Below are 18818 nucleotides of genomic sequence, written 5' to 3'. Positions count from 1 at the left end.
AGAGAAAAAATATGGACATGAGAAATGAGTGAGCCCTTTAGCTGTTAATCTAGATTGTATGTATTTCGCACAGGAAGGGAAATTAAATACTCCCATGATTTGTGTCCCTTGGGCTTTTTTCCCTTGACTTGGAAGAAATTCTGCTTTGGCCACAGATGAATAGTCTCACAATGACGCATACTCGCCATCATAAGAAGTGAAGCCATAGCTGAAAATTTTAATCTTAGCCTCTGTCACTGATAATTCAGGCTACTGAGATGCAGAGAGAATGTAGTTCTCCGAGAGTTCAGTATTTTTCTATGATCATCATGTGACCCATGCACTGTTAACCGAATTTTTCGGGGGGGAAAAAACAAGCAAAAAACAATCATAATATAAATAAATACAACAGAGGGTGTCAGTATCAGTCGCAATAGAAGATAACTGCTCTCTGGCTTCAACTAGGGGGAATCAATTGTGAGTCCATTCATCTCCAATGACTAAAGCTGTTGCAGTAGTGGAATAGAAGAAGTAGCAGCATTAAAAAGACTGACCTCTTCTGGCTCAAAGGAAAAGCAACTCATGGTCAGATCATGTCTCGGGACTTGGTTGCAATAAACACATGTTCGAAGATCAATTCAAGGCTTGTTTTGCATTTTTCAATTATGTATTTTTTTAATACGAAATGGGAGATGACACATTTCCTTTCAAAGAAGACAACAACACTGCAGCCTAAAGGATGCAGGCAGGATGGATGGTCTTTGAACATGTGAATTTTTAGAAAATCCCCAATACAACTATTCACAAGCATACTTGAATATTTAGAAAGTGATCAGATCGCAAAAGCACATGAAACTCACAAAATTATTTCAATAGTAGGCAAATCTCTCCCCATATTCAATGTCTTCGGTCATGCTCAACTAATTGTTCATTTTTATTCTATGGTCTGCCTAAGGTCACGGATACTGATTGTATACGTCTAAATATATGTTTAATCAAGTTAAAGGGGCTGAGAATATATGAAAAGCTCACGAGTTCCAAAGGTCACACTCAAATCAAGTGGAGCATATGGAAAAGTATATTTAAAAACGGCTTTTTTGCATAATTGTCTTTTTTTGAAAAGGAAATGTGACAGACCGGCATAACGATGCTATATATGCTTATTGGATTGTATTTGCCTTAATTAGTCTCGCAGTGGATACATTTACATTTCACAGAGTATTATGAGGAAAAAGGTCTGGCACAAGGTTTATCGTGGGTCTGGGCAAATTACTGTCAGAAGGGGTTTGGGCAAGGTACTGTCAGATTGAAGATGATTTGGTTTGTAAGGTGCATGATTGACATGAGCTTGTTTCGTCTGTCTGGAGCTGATCTGATGAGGTCTACCTGGATTTCTATTGAAGTCTGTGCAAAGGCCATTCTGTAGTAAAGTATTGCAGCAACTCTTTACTGCAGCACTACACTGATTTTAAATATGTATAGGCAGTCAAAAAGTTTTCTGAAATGTTGGTTGGAGCAAGTCATTGGTGTCAGTGACAACAAATTCATAATGCAAAATATGAATATAAGAAATTCAATTAAAGTTTACAATGTGCAATCTACATCTGCGTAAGCTCTAGGTCGTAATGGAGTTGTCCATCGAAGTACAGAAGTACAGATGACGGCTGAAGAAACCTTTTCATCAATGTGCAATCTAACATCCAATGAAGCTTGGTTACGAAGGGGTCAATTTATTTGAGACATAAAAAACGAAAACACAGGCAGGCAGTGTTCGAACATACAAGCTGCACACAGAAAGGCAAAAAGCCGGGAATCGAAAGCTGTTAGCACCTCTGCACTGTGCGCTGGAGGTGCTAACCAGTCAACCATCGTGCTTCTTTAACAGGACACCAAATATGGTTAAAATGCTAGCGAAAAATTAATTCTACTCTAAATATTTTGTCTGTAGTCCAAAAATACAGCCGTTCCCATGAATGGTGTTTTGTTCAAAAATTCCAGATGTAATACCTTGTGTTGGCTGTGATATAACTGGTGCTTTACAATATTTATAGATTTTGCAAACCAGGCCTGTACTTCAAAACCCCACATCCTGCTCCCCTTCATGACACGGTGAGGGCCAAATCAGAAATGTCTCTCATAAAGCATGGGGGGAGGGGGTAAGAATGAAGTGTGTTGGAACTTTTTAATTTGTTATAAGGCAAAGCAATCGATGAGAAGGTTTCTTCAGCCGTCATCTGTACAAAAGGCTTCGTCAGGTGATACCGGTGGGAGTGGGGGTAATAGGCCAGTCGTTAGTCAGGAATGTAGGAACAGTCAGTGGGGCCACAGGGAGGGGTCCCCTGCCCCCCCCCCCCCCCAACCTGAGAGTAGGGACCTATCATAGCTGTGTCCGGCGCCACCATGTCTGTACATTAGGGATATATAAATGGGGCCGATACGACCAGTCAGACTTTAGTTCGCTGACGAAGCCTCTTGGATAGGAGGCGAAACGTCCGAAACCTTCACTTTTGTACAGATGACGGCTGAAGAAACCTTCTCATCGATGGACCACTCCTGTACGACTGAGAGCTTACACAGACGGAAGGCAAAGCAATGTCAATGTTTCCTCCATTCTATCAGGGGCTATGATAGAGATCTTGTAAATATATCCTCTTCTTATCTATTACCTCCTTACCAACTTATTACCCACCATCACTCTCCATCTCCTCTGTACTTTGCTGTTATCATGGTGATCGACGAGGAGGTAATTATTCCACTACTAGTGATCCCACACGTACACGTGCTGACCTAGCACATAATTTTATGTATCACAAGCACAAACAAGTGCACCCCATGCACACATATGTAATGCTTGAGGGTAAGAGATGTGCTCCAGATAAGATGTGGTTACAAGGCAAATGTGAAGAAGTACATATGTCTCATGTCAAACGGGAGCATTAATGTTCGGCTGCCACACAGCGTACTTCATTGTGCGTGTAGAGGTCCACACACTCATTTGATTCAGAGACAGTGCAGGGAAGATGTGAAATTTCCTCTGGCAGAGCATCAACATTGTTTGCTTTGTGTGCATGAATTTCACACTAAGAAAAAAAGCTACGTATATCGAAAATACATTGTTTTTTTCCCACACTGCTGAGCACCTGATGTGCCATTTTTTGGGAATCTAGTGGAAAAGTGGTTAATTTCAGTTTTGACAAATTATACCAGAGGTGGGATTTAGGACCCCTTTTGTCATATTGGGATTGTTTGGGCAGGAAGAATGAATATTAGAAAAATAAAAGTAGCTGGAAAGACAAGTATTTTGTACAAGACGGCATTTTGCACAAAATAGATCACCTCAATTCGGTAGACATCAACATTAAATTTACTCATGAGGACATTGAAGAGAACTAACTAGCCTTTTTGGATTGTAAAGTAATTATAAAAGAGGACAGAGCACTAAAAACAGAAGTCTTTAGGAAGGCTACGCACACTGACCAATACTTACTTTTTGATTCTAACCACCCTTTACAACACAAACTAGGAGTTATGAGAACCCTCCAGCATAGGGCTAAACTAATACCAACAAGCGTTGAAGGTAGAGAAAAGGAGTCAAAACATATCAGGAGAGCACTCACAAACTGTGGGTATGCTTAGTGGTCATTTAACAAATGTCAGAAAGAAAGAATAGGGAATGAAACCAAATATCTATCTGAAGCTACAAAAAGGAGAGGAGGTGCAGTACCTTACATTGCAGGAGTTTCTGAAAAACTACAAAGAATCCTTTGGTAACACAAAATTCCTACTTATTTCAAACCGATAAACACTTTAAGGCAAAAATTAGTGCATCCAAAAGATAGGCTGCCAAATGAAAAACAAAGTAATGTAGTTTATTCAATACATTGTAAGAATGAAAATTGTAAAGAGCAGAGGCTAAACGTCCGACACCTTCAAAAAAGTACAGATGACGGCTGAAGAAACCTTCTCATCGATGGACCACTCCTGGACGACTGAGAGCTTACACTTACTTTACTTACGTACTTATTAATTACTTATTAATTACAAAAAATACACATCGTCCAGGTAAATTCATTTTTTGCTCCCCAATGTAATTTGGCCATCAGGTGAATGTCCCGTCACTAATATCCACCTCTCTGAATGCTACTACTCAGTTTATTTTAATTTAATACAGCATGTGAGTGTAGATTAACAGATTATTGTCACATTATAGCGGGTAAACCTGCCCTTCAAGAAAACTCACTTCATGATACGAAGATCCCAGCCTCTTATGGCTGTGTCACTTGTCGTAGCAAGTTGGCTGCAGTTGTGGTGAGGGCTCCACTTGCCAGAGGTGAATTTCAGCTGTCCTTTTCCCTCAAGCATGGCAGTGCTGGAGATCTGCAAAGTATCACAAACACCTCCCTAATATCTCCACTATCGGCAGAGTTCACTCTGTCCATAGCGTTGAATTTTCTCTATGTACCATACTGCAACTATAATATGAAAATCACATTTAACTCATTCACTGCCAGACAATACTGGTACTGGGACGCTAAGTCACACAAACGCATGTTCGTGTTTTTCAATGATCTTCTGCTCGACCATAATTTTATTTTGTGTCCTCTTCCGCTTCACACTAGCCTGTGGTGGAGTCTTTTTCGGTCCCAAAAAAAGCAAAAGTATCCACTCCATAATAAATGGAGTGAAAACTAGTCCGCCAGCCATTGTGGCGCTCTGTGTGTTTCCCGAGTACTTTGTATGCCAAGATTATATTCTCGCGAATTCAATGTCTGTAAGGCGAAAAGTTCGTTAGCTAAACATTTGTAAACTGAGATATCACTGTACTTACAACATTTACCCCTTGTTATGAAAGGATGTGCTACTGTTCACATCTACAAAGAATTAATGTTCATTTTCCAAATTAGCTGTACAGGTTATCAGGCCCACTGACAGTGCAAAAGGTTTTGAAAAAAAGAATATCATGAGCTGATTTATTTGCAAAAACCTGGAGTTTCAACAGGGGTGTAGAGACCTGAAATATCCTCTGCATATGGATGACGTTCACTCATGTGGATAGACGCTCAAACACCTACGCTGAGACAAGCTAATCTTGTGGAAAAGAAATTGATCAGTTGAAATGAACACACAACCCATTTAAAGAGAGAGACAAGAAAACTGGTGTTGGAGGGGGAGCAGGGAGGGAGAGATATTAGCATTCTCATCAGTACAAGAGGAATTTGTCTTGACTGCCAAGATTTTTTCCTCCTCTTTTGCACTCCCCCTCTCCTGATCAAGTACACTCTCTCACCACATCCATACATTCTGTACTGCCTTCAAGCCTGCATCTTTCCAATCACGATTGGGCGTCCGTATGTTGCTCCCTCCATCTTCCCTTTCTCATTATACAGCCTCCCCCGATTACTTTCCAACTCTTCTCTTCTCTCTTGATATGGGACTTAATACCTCTGCTGTCTAGCGTTGGTGTCAGAAGATAGGATTAAGACCTCACACGCCCCTTTGGTGGTACTCAACCTCACATTGGGGTCACTACTTAATAGAGCGCACCCAAACTAAAAGCCGTAGTCCAAGTATAACATTGATAAATGATGGAACACTGAACATTGTGATACACATAAGCTCTTTTCAACAGGAAAATACATCGGCATGGGTGTGTGTTCTGTGGGTACTTGTTTCTTGCCACATTCAAAAACATGAACGGCAGGGCAATTGAACACTTTAAATTGTTCCAAGGTGTGAGTAAAAGCATGGATGGTTGTTCGTCTGTGTGTGCCCTGAGATTGTCTGACAATCGGTTCAGGGTGCCTCCTACCCACATCCCGAAGACAGTTCGGTGAGGCTCAAGCAATTCCCGCGACCCTTGGTAGGATAAAGCCATAGAAATAGATAGGTAGTAGAAGTGGCGTAGAGACGAGGTTGATTGCAAACCCGGAAGTGACGTCACAAGTTGTAGCGTCCATAGTAACGTGGCTTGGTTTGGCATAGAAATAGGATAGTTTTGAGCGTATTTAGGTTTATTTAACGTATGGATGCTGTAAAAAGGAACAACAGTTGGGTGCCGCAATGTTTCGCTTACGGATGCTTCAACTACAAGCTGAAAAACAAAGGAATTTCGTTCTTCAAGTGAGTGAAAATTGCCCTGCGATTGGCTGGCAACCAATTCAGGGTGTCCCCCGCCTCGTGCCCGAAGACAGCTGAGATAGGCTCCAGCAACCCCCGCGACCCTAATGAGGAATAAGCGGTACGGAAAATGAGATGAGATGAGAAGTGAGTGAAAATGAAATTTCTATAAAAAGAAAAAAATATATTCGTTTTGCGATGTTTTAGCGACTAATTTTCGTCCTGTTTTCGATCTTCGACCGTGTATAAGTACGTTCTAGCTGTTCTTCATTAAAGAATTGTGCCATGTGCCATGTTCTTCAAGATTGTCACTCGTGTTGTTGCTGCAGTTGGCCATCTAGCCCTTTTCGATTTGGAACACGAGATCATAACCCGAGATGGTATTGAGAACCATACCATAGACCTCATCAGAACTATCACTAATATCTTCCTATCTGTCCGTTTACACCATATCACTCGCCGACAGAATGATGACTTGATGAAGAGTTTTCTTCGATCAAAACTGAATCGCAGTGTAATTTTTGCAGGTCAATGAGGTTAGAAGTTTCAAAAAATTTCATCTCATTCAAGTCATCATATGGTTGACTAATTAATCAGCTTTCATTGTTTTACGGGCTGTGACAATTGCACACTCAATGTTGCTGTAAAAGTAGTGGAATATCTTGTTCAAATTTCTGTGGTTGTATATTAACTGAAAAATTAGTTTAACAACGCCCCCAAAAAAGGACATTTTAAATGATGAGAGTGATGAGGACAATTTAAATTTGGCATTATTATTGAAAAATAATTATTAATATAAAAGTGTTGGACTATACACAGTGTTACCTAATCCTCTACAATTTCTGATTTAGTCCAATTCCGATCACCAATTAAGTATGATCATTCTTTATGAATGTTATTTTTTTCACGTTTGAAGATTGGTTACAATCACACTCAAAAGATAATTATACTATGTATTTGAATTTTCAATCTTAAAGAGCTGTCATTTCTATTATTCATAACATTGTTAGACTCTGAATAAATATACATCAACAATGGTGTATTTAATTGCAATTGTATGTTTTGGATTATAAAAAAATTATAATCCAAAACATATCTGATCTTGAAAGTTGAGGTTTTTGGACTTGTCCGACTTCACATAGTGCTGAAAGACGACGTTAGAGTGAAGTAGTTGTCTTCTAAAACATATTTAGCCACAAAGTATTAGAATTTCGTCGAATACCGGAAGAAAATCGACGAAAAACGAGCAAAAATTATTCATATGGTACGGAACTGTGTCAGAGGCTACAACTCGTTACGTCATCAGTGACGTCACGACCTGGTGACCGCGGGGCGCAATGCTATTGGCTCCTTTGGGCACTTCTAAACCTATCTATTTCTATGGATAAAGCTGATTGGAAAATGGATGCATAGCTAGATTTGGTCTCAGCTATTAAGTCTTGACAACCCTGACCAAATTACTAACTATTTGTGACTGTAACGTTTCGGTTTGTGACCAACGGGTGGCACTGTAGGGCCGCGCCTGCAGTTGCACAGGTGTTGGTCGTTTTAATCAGTGACAGTTAAAATGACTGCCGGAAAGACTATTGAGTGTCGGTCATTGTTTGTGCTACCTTGTCAGGTTTGTTTTGTCTTGTCATGTTTAACTCATGGTTTTGTTTACTACTTTGGACCTTTTGGTTCCGTTGACTTTGTTGAGTCGTCACCTTACCGTGGTGGAGGGGTTTGTGTGTCCCAATGATCCTAGGAGCTAGGTTGTCTGGGGCTTCATGCCCCTGGTAGGGTCACCCATGGCAAACAGGTCCTGGGTGAGGGACCAGACAAAGTACGACTCAGAAGACCCCGTATGATGAGAAAGACAAATGGATCTAGTTTTCCCTTGCCCGGACGCGGGTCACCGGGGCCTCTCTCTGGAGCCAGGCCTGGAGATGGGGCTCGTTGGCGAGCGCCTGGTGGCCGGGCCTACACCCATGGGGCCCGGTCGGGCTCAGCCCGAAGAGGAAACGTGGGTCCCCCTTCTCAAGGGCTCACCACCCATGGGAGGGGCCAGAGGGGTCGGGTGCAATGTGAGCTGGGCAGCAGTCAAAGGCGGGGACCCTGGCGGTCCGACCCTCGACTGCAGAAGCTAGCTCTGGGGACGTGGAATGTCACCTCTCTTACAGGGAAGGAGCCTGAGCTGGTGCACGAGGTTGCAAAGTTCCGACTAGACATAGTTGGGCTTGCCTCCACACACAGCCTGGGTTCCGGTACCAGCCCTCTCGAGAGGGGTTGGACTCTCTTCCACTCTGGAGTTGCCCACGGTGAGAGGCGTAGAGCAGGTGTCGGCATACTTATTGCCCCCCGACTCGCCGCTTGTACATTGGGATTCACCCCAGTAGACGAAAGGGTTGCTTCCCTCCGCCTTCAGGTGGGGGGACGGGTTCTGACTGTTGTCTGTGCATATGCACCAAACAGCAGTTCAGTGTACCCATCCTTTTTGGAGACCTTAGGGGGTGTGCTGGAGAGCGCTCCCCCTGGGGACTCCCTTGTTCTGCTGGGCGATTTCAATGCTCATGTGGGCAATGACAGTGGGACCTGGAAGGGCGTGATTGGGAGGAATGGCCCCCCCGATCAGAACAGGAGTGGTGTCTTGTTATTAGACTTCTGTGCTCAACACGGATTGTCTATAACAAACACTTTATTCAAACATAAGGGTATCCATATGTGCACGTGGCACCAGGACACCCTTGGTCGCAGTTCGATGATTGACTTTATAGTTGTATCATCGGATTTGCGGCCTCATGTTTTGGACACTCGAGTGAAGAGAGGGGCGGAGCTGTCAACTGATCACCACCTGGTGGTGAGTAGGCTCCGTTGGTGGGGGAAGATGCCAGTCCGACCTGGAAGACCCAAACGTGTTGTGAGGGTTTGTTGGGAACGTCTGGCAGAATCCCCTGTCAGAAGGAGTTTCAACTCCCACCTCCGGCAGAACTATACACATGTCCCGGGGGAGGTGGGGGACATTGAGTCCGAATGGACCATGTTCCGTACCTCCCTTGCTGAGGCGGCAAATCAGAGTTGCGGCCGTAAGGTGGTTGGTGCCTGTCGTGGAGGCAATCCCCGTACTCGCTGGTGGACACCAGTAGTAAGGGATGCCGTAAAGCTGAAGAAGGAGTCCTACCAGGCTTATATAGCCTGTGGGACTCCTGAGACAGCTGACACGTATCGACTAGCCAAGCGGAATGCAGCCTCTGTGGTCGCCGAGGCAAAAACACGGGCATGGGAAGAGTTCGGTGAGGCCATGGAAGCCGACTTCCGGACCGCTTCGAGGAAATTCTGGTCCACCATCCGCCGTCTCAGGAGGGGAAAGCAGTGCACCACTAACACTGTGTACAGTGAGGGTGGGGCGCTGCTGACTTCGACTCGAGACGTCGTGAACCGGTGGGCAGAGTACTTCGAAGACCTCCTCAACTCCACCAACACGCCTTCCTTGGAGGAAGCAGTGTCTGGGGACTCCGAGGTGGGCCCTCCGATCCTTGTGACTGAAGTCACCGAGGTGGTTAAAAAGCTCCTCGGGGGCAAGGCCCCGGGGGTGGATGAGATCCGACCGGAGTTCCTAAAGGCTCTGGATGTTGTGGGGCTGTCCTGGCTGACACGCCTCTGCAACATTGCATGGTCATCGGGGAGAGTGCCTCTCGATTGGCAGACCGGGGTGGTGGTCCCCCTTTTTAAAAAGGGGGACCGGAGGGTGTGTTCCAACTACAGAGGGATCACACTCCTCAGCCTCCCTGGAAAGGTCTATTCAGGGGTCCTAGAGGGGCGGGTCCGTCGGAAAGTCGAGCCTCAGATTGAGGAGGAACAGTGTGGTTTTCGTCCCAGCCGCGGAACAGTGGACCAGCTCTACACCCTTAGCAGGGTCCTCGAGGGCGCATGGGAATTCGCCCAACCACTCTACATGTGTTTTGTAGACTTGGAGAAAGCGTTTGACCGTGTCCCTCGTGGAGTTCTGTGGAGGGTACTTCGGGAGTATGGGGTACAGGAGCGGCTGATACGGGCCGTTCGGTCCCTATATGACCGATGTCAGAGTCTGGTTCGCATTGCCGGCAGTAAGTCGGAATCGTTTCCAGTGAGGGTTGGGCTCCGCCAAGGCTGCCCTTTGTCACCGATTCTGTTCATAACCTTTATGGACAGAATTTCTAGGCGCAGCCGAAGCGTTGAAGGTTTCCGTTTTGGTAGCCTCAGTATAGCATCTCTGCTTTTTGCAGATGATGTTGTACTGTTGGGGCCTTCAAGTGGAGCTCTCCAACTCTCGCTGGAGCGTTTCGCAGCCGAATGTGAAGCGGCTGGGATGAGAATCAGCACCTCCAAATCTGAGACAATGATTCTCAGTCGGAAAAGGGTGGAGTGCCCTCTCCGGGTCGGGGAGGAGATTTTGCCTCAAGTGGAGGAGTTTAAGTATCTGGGTGTCTTGTTCACGAGTGAGGGTGAAAGGGATCAAGAGGTCGACAGGCGGATCGGTGCGGCGTCTGCCGTGATGCGGACTTTGTACCGATCTGTCGTGGTGAAGAAGGAGCTGAGCCAAAAAGCAAAGCTCTCAATCTACCGGTCGATCTACGTCCCAATCCTCATCTATGGTCACGAGCTATGGGTTGTGTCCGAAAGAACAAGATCCCGGATGCAAGCGGCCGAAATGAGCTTTCTCCGTCGGGTGTCCGGGCTCTCCCTTAGAGATAAGGTGAGAAGCTCGGTCATCCGGGAGGGGCTCAAAGTCGAGCCGCTTCTCCTCCACATCGAGAGGAGCCAGATGAGGTGGCTCGGGCATCTGATTAGGATGCCCCCGGGACGTCTCCCTCGCGAGGTGTTCCGGGCATGTCCCACTGGCAGGAGACCCCGGGGACGACCCAGAACACGCTGGAGAGACTATGTCTCCCAGCTGGCATGGGAACGCCTCGGGATCCGCCAGGACGAGCTGGAAGAAGTGGCTGGGGAGAGGGAAGTCTGGGCTTCCCTACTGAAGCTGCTGCCCCCGCGACCCGACCCCGGATAAGCGGCAGAAGATGGATGGATGGATGGATGGACTTTGTTGTTTGAGGTTTTGTTCCTGCCGACTATAATACACTTAGTCAAATACACCCTGCTCCTCTTTCCCGCCTGATTTTTTTGGGGAGTCCACCACTACCACCACCTTGCAAACCTTGTGACCTTGACTTCTGACTTTACATAGTCTTATAGATCAATTGACAACAAAAAAAGAGCAACCCCCCCAAAAAAGTTCATAGTAAAAATTACAACAAAATTTTAAACAAAATACAGTAAAGTCTCGTTATATCGATATTCAAGGGAGTCCGAAAAAATATCGATATAACCGGGACTATCGATATATCCGACCCTGTTTGCATGAAATTTTCTCCGGAAAAGTACTTTAAAATGTACAAAACAGTGTCAAATGACTAATAAGGATAAGAAATTGAAATTTTCTAAAACATCATGGACACCTAGTAAAATGTGATGAACCTAATAAAATACTGGGAAGCAGCACATGAATCTCAAACATACCGCAAGTCGTGTATTTCATTGATACTTGCAATAAACTACTATTACAAATACAGTAAAGTCTCGTTATATCGATATCGGTTATATCGATAATACCGCTTATTACGATACTATTTTCATTTCCCTTGCACATTTCTAGTCTTTTTATGTATAATTAGTACCGTTTAGTACGATACCCGGTTATTACGATAATCCGGTTATTACGGTGCTCTTTTTCATCCCCCGCCGGCCATTTTTGTTGTTTATATCGATATATCCGTCGCGCCATTGGTCAACTTGATCACGTGTCTTGTTACGTGAGCCGCCATCGGTCGCGCCATTGGTCGACTTGGTCACATGAGCCGCCATCGGTCGCGCTATTGGTCGACTTGGCCGTGTGACTTTGTCACGTGACACGCCATCGGTCGCGCCATTGGTCAACTTGGTCACGTGTCTTGGTTACGTGTCACGCCATCAGTCGCGCCATTGGTCGACTTGGTCAGGTGACTTGGTTACGTGCCCAGCACCCGTGTAGCAGAGCCATTTTCATTTTCAGACGCTAGCTCGTGTGTAGCAGACGAGATTGAAGTGTTTGTGTTAAAAGGTAAAAATGGGAAGCAGAAGAAGATTGATGACTTTTTTAAATTGTATACATAATACAGTAAGATGTAAGCGTTGCAGTTTCCCTGTTGTGTTATGTACATGCCCACTGTACTGTATATGAATGCAATCGTTTTTTGCAACAATATTTCTTGTTTTGTCTGCTGAAGCGCGATGATTTTGAAAATTATTAACATTTCATACTGTGTATTAAAGGACAGCCGATGTCACTTTTTATTCAAATGCAAATAAAAATGACTTCACGCCAAGACGTCTTGCATTGCTTGTGAATCCAAACAATGGCTTCAGATTCGGATAATATGCTTTCTTGTTACACATCTCTCACCCAAAAAAAAAGGGAGCTAATGGCCAGCTCCGTTTCTTATATGGTGCTTGGCTGCCCTCTTTTGGCGGCTTTTGTTTAATGCAGTTCGGCGCAGGATCGGATATATCGATAGTCCCGGTTATATCGATATTTTTTCGGACTCCCTTGAATATCGATATAACGAGACTTTACTGTAATGTACAGTATACCTCAGGAAGACCGTGTATTATGAATTCTGATAACCAAGATATCATTCCATAACGATGGAATAACCTTAAACATGCTCTCCTATTTTCCAGTGGGACAGTTGATTTTCTGTTCAAGGGACTAATTTAAGAGTAACTATTTCTTGCCTTTACTGTGTCTAAATTAATTGCACCTTGTCCTGTTCACCTATTCCACCTCTCTACAATTAGTCAGAGTGCATTGTATCCCTCAGACTTTGGCAGTTCCATTTTGTACAATTTAGATTGTCACTCCCAGATTATGAGATGGTACTTTTCACCTCACACTTTGTACAATGCTGCTTTTAATGTGACACGGTTTAGTTAGGATTTTTTTTTTTTTTCTGAGGAGCTTTAAGTGGGCCGCAGTCACTGCTGATTATCACAGTCCTCCTTCCTCAGATCCACGGTGAAGGACAGCCCCTTTGCCTGTCGAAATACTTTGCTCCTTTAAGCAATGTGCCTGCCGGCATCGACAAGAGATGAACTTGACGATGATGCTGCGGGGGTGCGTCGAGTTGGATTGGTATTTCCTTCCTACCCGATGGCCACATCAGCAGCGGGAAACTGGAGTTTTCGGCTGGTAGTACTACTTGGGAAACACAGCACCGTACATCTTCCTTCTCAATTTATGTTAGTTCCCGCAGCCTTGAATTCTAACGTGGCCCATAGCTTTGCCAGGTCAATTACACATGTCATACATTTAAAAACAGCCTCCTCATTTTCCTTCCACTTCAATCATTTTCTCAATTGCGTCACTTGTTGAATGAAACAAATTGGCCAATGTATGGACAGCATTGTCAGATGGAAAAATGCTTTCTGTTGTCTGACGGCTGGATAGTATTGGTATTTTAGCAACATCGGTCATACTCAAAGTAGCAGGCAATGGCGGAAAGGCATCATTCTTCAACTGCACAGCATAGACCATCCCGTTGCGATAGTCATGGCTGTCAAAATTAGTGAAAGATTGACTTCCACACCTCTCCTTTTTCATTTCTTCTACCCGATTTAGGCATCTTTGGTGGTTGAGGGTTTCACACTGACATCTGGAATCCTCACCTTTACTCGCAAATATCTTTAATTACCCCTTTTGTATTGAGAGCTCAACAATCTCAGTCTAATCAATGCCACCATCTTGGCCATCAAATATCATCACACCTGATCCATGAAATTACCAACCATGTCACAGTAGACAAATGAAACTGTACAAGTCCAGCCTCATACTCAATATTAATCACCCATTTGCATGTTTCACATGTGATGCGTGGAGAGTGTGGGCAGAAGAAAGAAATGTGGACATGTGTGTGCATTAGCAGCACAACTCTGTGTCAGGAGCAATTCAGTGCGAAAAGAAGGATCTTGACTCTAATTTAATAATGATGGAAACAAGTGACATAAATACAGCAGTCACTGCAGTGCGACGATGGAGCTCTTTTGTTTGTCTGGTGCAGCAAATACTTGTATATAATTCCATAGACTTAGTGTATATAGAAGTCTCCCCAACACACAGGGTTCCCAAAAGTTGCACTTGCTTGAGGCTGTTGAAGCTTACAATGAATGTGACTCGTGACAAAAAGGATGACTGAGAATATTTCTGGGATGCCTTGGGGTAACGAATTGTGTTGGTGTTGGGTGTTCTTTGTATTTGGGCATCCATTAGTGTTGATGGAAATACATCTCTGTGACCTCTTTTGTTGTCAATATCCCAAGTAGTAACATGGAGACTGATGGCCATTAATAGGACTCATCAAGTGTATCTACAAAATTAGTTTTACACTGTTTTTTTCTGCTGCCGATTTTAGCCAGGTGTGTTTTGTAGTCCAAAAATCCTGAGGTGTGGATGTGGGGTGGCCCTACCTGAATTCAAGTGAGAGGTGAGATAAACTCATCATCAATTGTAGGGCACATATAGAAAAAAAAAACAGCTATTCACACCAACATTTCACAATTTCAGCGAAAGTGGGGTGGAGAGGGCGTGGAGAGCATGGTGAACTCAGTATGAGAGAGATTAGTGGACTCTGCTGGTGTCACAGGGAATGAGGACGTGTGCATCTGATAATAGAGACAATATGGTGGTTATCAAATAATGAGTTTACTGTTGCGAGATATGGTGTGTTTTCGTGTGTATTTACAATTTGTGTGGTTTTCACTTCCCAGTGTGTGTGTGTGTGTGTGTGTGTGTGTGTGTGTGTGTGTGTGTGTGTGTGTGTGTGTGTGTGTGTGTGTGTGTGTGTGTGTGTGTGTGTGTGTGTGCGACTTACCCTGGCCTGTGTGGAACTCTCCTCCAGATCCCAGAGAACGACATGGTTATCAGCCAATGAAATCACACGTTTGCCATCTCCCATAGGCTCCCACAGTACGCTGTAAATTGATTCAACCCCCCCCCCCCCCACACACACACACACACGCACGCACACACACACGAACATTGTTCATCTAGCACATTAACAAACAAACAGAGGGCATCAACCCGTATAATCATTGACAGAGGTATACCAAAGACATCTGCACATCTCGTGAGATACAAGACATGATGATCTGATGAAACGGGGGAAAAAGTCTGCATTTAAAAGAGTAACTCCGAATGAATGGTTGCAGAACTGCAGTAAATCCGACCAGTAATCTTTCACCCCACATTCCAATAGATAGGTGGATGGAAGGGTGTAGTTATTCCGCCTAGTGGTAAGTAACCGATAAATGTGTGTTTCATCAAAATGTCACACTTCTGTAAAAAATAAATAAATAAATAAATAAATAAATACACAAAAAAGCTGTCAACATCAAACTAAAAGACAAGTAGAAGTTACACACAAACGTGAGCATGTTATAAAAACAGCATGATCAATCTAATGCAACAATCACATTTATACCCGCTGCAAAGAAGGTATCAGTGTTGAGTCAGAAAAACAAACAGGGTTCTGTTCCTTTGGGTAGTCCTTATATTCTTATTTATCGAACAGTATGTTTTTATGTAGCATTTTCATTTAGCAATTCATAAGAACCGAATGTTACAGCAGTAGCTTGATTCTGTCATCAGAGTGTTATATAACACAGCAATGGGATACAGAGTCACCTCACCGGAATTGGGAAAAGTGTTTTCTTTTGCTGCATGCCTAGCTTTGATGCAGCCGGTAGTGTATGGTCTGCATAGAATTGACTCCAAACCTGCTTGGTCATGCTTCACTGTGCGCCGCTTTGAGGTACAATACGTATGCGCGCCTGTGCCTTGGCGATGAGCAATTTGGTAGAAACGTAGCTTGAACTATTGCTTTGAAACACTGAAGATCGCAGATCGCCATCATCCAAAAAAAGGGGAAAAACGTTTCAGAAATAAGGTGTGGCCTTGTTGTAAAAGAAAAAATGTTCTGACAGGAAAAAAAAAGAATTAAAGTTAAAATTTTCATGCAATTAGCAGTGTTTGAAATAGTGTCTGCCCGGTGGCCCGGGGCGTACAACTTTAACGTCGGGCGTACAACTTTCAAAACGTCTCGGCCCAGGTGGCCGACAACTTCTTCAAGAAAAAAAAAAGTTTTTTTTTTCAAATCAAACGTTTGTTTTATTCAAGAAAGCAAAAGGTACAAGCAAACCGCTACGAGCCACGTTCGTTTGGCAATTTGCATACTCGGCACCGGCAGCCTGTTTCGGATTACACCCTGACTGAAAAGTGTACTTGAGAGTTGTGAAAGCCGCTTAGAAAGAGGAGTCCACGTAGCTTTGAGCAGACAACGAAACGCAAACACTACATTGTTCACCATGACGACAAACGACAGCTGGAGCAAAATCTTCAGCAAGGGATATTTACCATAAATTAAGCATGGGACCATTTGTGGTAGGTACTTCCTTAATTTAAAAAAATCCTTTATACTTCGCAACAATGTGTTGTTTTTTTTTGTTTTTTTTTGCGATTACTCTTATTGAGTTTCAAGTTGTGAAAAATGGGACAGGCAACTTTATGGCCGGGCAGGCAACTTTTCAGAATTGTCTGCCGGGGTGTCCACTAACTTTTTGTCATGAGTTTCAGACACTGCAATTAGCTCAATATGTGGCTTGAAAGACATAATACAGATGAATTGTATTGTATATTTCGGTCGGATTTCTGATTCCTTAGTTGATTTTTTTTCAATGCTCATAATAAAAAAACACAAAAAAACATTATTTTTGGTCACATTGAAAATAATATGTTCTACCACATCATAGACAACAAAAAAAACCCAATATTGACCGGTTTGTGCCTCAAATTGCAGACCTAACAGGAAGCTGCCGTGTATACCTGCCCTGTTTCTGCAAGGAGTTGTCAGTCAGTAAAGGGAAAATACAAGTAATTTGAGATGATATTTGCTTGGGCTGAAAAAAAGTGATAATCTTGCAAAGTATAGTCTCTGACGGACTGTAGTGCATACAAAACATATACTAGGTTGTTGTGTTTATGAAAAAGTAATTTTTCAGGCAAATTGGGGTCATCATACTGTTGAAAAAGTTTGGAGTGATTTAAAGAGCGGGTTTGTTCAGATAAATATAAATTGAGGACCATTTCTCTCAGGCAAAGGTATGAAGAGAACAGCTGAATAAAAATTAAATTAATAAAAAAATTAAAAAATCAATTGAAGGTTCTTGTAAAAATAATAATACATTTAATTTCTAAGCGCCTTTCAAAACTCTCAAGGACACTTTAGAGTCACAGGATTTTTTTTTTTGTGTGCGGGTGAGCAGCGGCACCCATTCGCGTCAGCATTCACTCTGCCGGAAGTAACACAGCAGCAAAGTTATGAAAGGAAGAGGAAAAAAAGGAAAAAATAAACTAAATAACAAATAATATGACAAAACAAAGACACAGAGGGTCAATCATTCTTCAGCACTTGCTGTACCCTCTTTGTGATGACATGTCTTGTGCTCCCCTAAAAGCTTCCAGCCAATCATAAAACTACTTTGGCTACCCCTAAACCAATGCCTATAAGATAAAACCATTAAAATACCATTTTTTTTCATTAACTCATTCACTGCCATTCCTGAATTGAAAATACGACGTGGAGCCCTATTCCTGAATTTGTTTGGGTTTTCATTTTTCGTTTTCGTTTTTCTTGCGGGGTCGAGGAGGTGCCGATAAAGCGCTGGTCAGACCTCTGGCAATGTTTTTTTTTCCCCTTGCACGAGGGGGCATAATTTGTTGTCTTTTGTACAGCCTCCCCCATTTGCACGTCATATTGCTCCAGACCAATATAACTTGAGAATTAACTATTTTTCTGATTAAAGAAGAGAGTCTAAGTTTTCTTACGCTGCATTGAATGTGTATGTAGTCCTAAAACTCACTATTCTGTGCGTCGTGGAATTTGAGTGAAATTTCTGCACATCGTCTGGCAGTGAATGAGTTAATAATTTTGAATGTTAGGTTCATTGAAGACTTTCAATTGTCCTTTGGAGTGACTCCAAGTCTGAAAGCCTGCTTTCCTAAAGTTAATGTGCCTTGCACTTGGTTGCCACCCAAAAGTCAGTTGGAATAAGCTCCAGCTCACTTGCAACCAGAGTGAGGATAAGTGGAAAAGAAAATTGATTGATGGAGAGATGTTTTAGTCTGGAATAACGTGTTCAGTGGCAGGGTACCCAAAGTCAAAAACAGACTTCAGCTATCTACATTCTTAACAAGCAATCAATATTCCACGGCACCAGACTTGAAAGCACCCATGGACTTTCTGCATAATTATGCACCTAAAGTTGTCCGGAAATTACCTCTTAAAAGTGGTGGAAAAACTACAGTATCTGCAATAACTGCACCACTGTCACAATATTGTATGGCACCGCTGATCACTTTGTCTCTACTCAATGATTCTTCATATCGTCACACCTCCATAATTCAGTGGTACTGTTGCACGGTACCATGTGTCTTTATTTATCATAGTTTATTGTTATTTGCAATACTAGTGCAGTCGATACAGAGAAAAATCTCTTGTGTGTTGTACATACTTGGCCATGAAAGATGATTCTGATTCTCATCATGTCCTGTCAAGGAGTCCAAGATGGCGCCCGAGTAGGCAGCCGTCAGCAAGTGCTCTGATGAGCCTTGCTTT

The 18818-nt window shown here is 43.3% G+C and overlaps 1 protein-coding gene across 2 annotated transcripts in view; it reads right to left on the bottom strand.

Annotated features, from left to right (window-relative positions):
• The window catches only part of eipr1 (EARP complex and GARP complex interacting protein 1), a 55696-nt gene that overhangs the window by 17238 nt on the left and 19640 nt on the right, over positions 1-18818 (bottom strand). For both annotated transcript variants that reach the window (XM_089005064.1, XM_089005063.1), the window contains exons 5-6: positions 15018-15117; positions 4220-4356 (exon numbers count right to left, since the gene is read on the bottom strand). In XM_089005064.1, the coding sequence (XP_088861190.1) occupies positions 4220-4356; positions 15018-15117 (237 nt within the window). The remainder of the gene's footprint in view (positions 1-4219; positions 4357-15017; positions 15118-18818) is intronic.

This window comes from Hippocampus bargibanti, linkage group LG09 (assembly GCF_051943395.1).
Source record: "Hippocampus bargibanti isolate YZ-2025 linkage group LG09, ASM5194339v1, whole genome shotgun sequence".
Taxonomy (NCBI): domain Eukaryota; kingdom Metazoa; phylum Chordata; class Actinopteri; order Syngnathiformes; family Syngnathidae; genus Hippocampus; species Hippocampus bargibanti.
The sequence above is the reverse complement of the archived record's forward strand: the minus strand, read 5'-3'. Positions and strand labels throughout refer to the sequence as shown.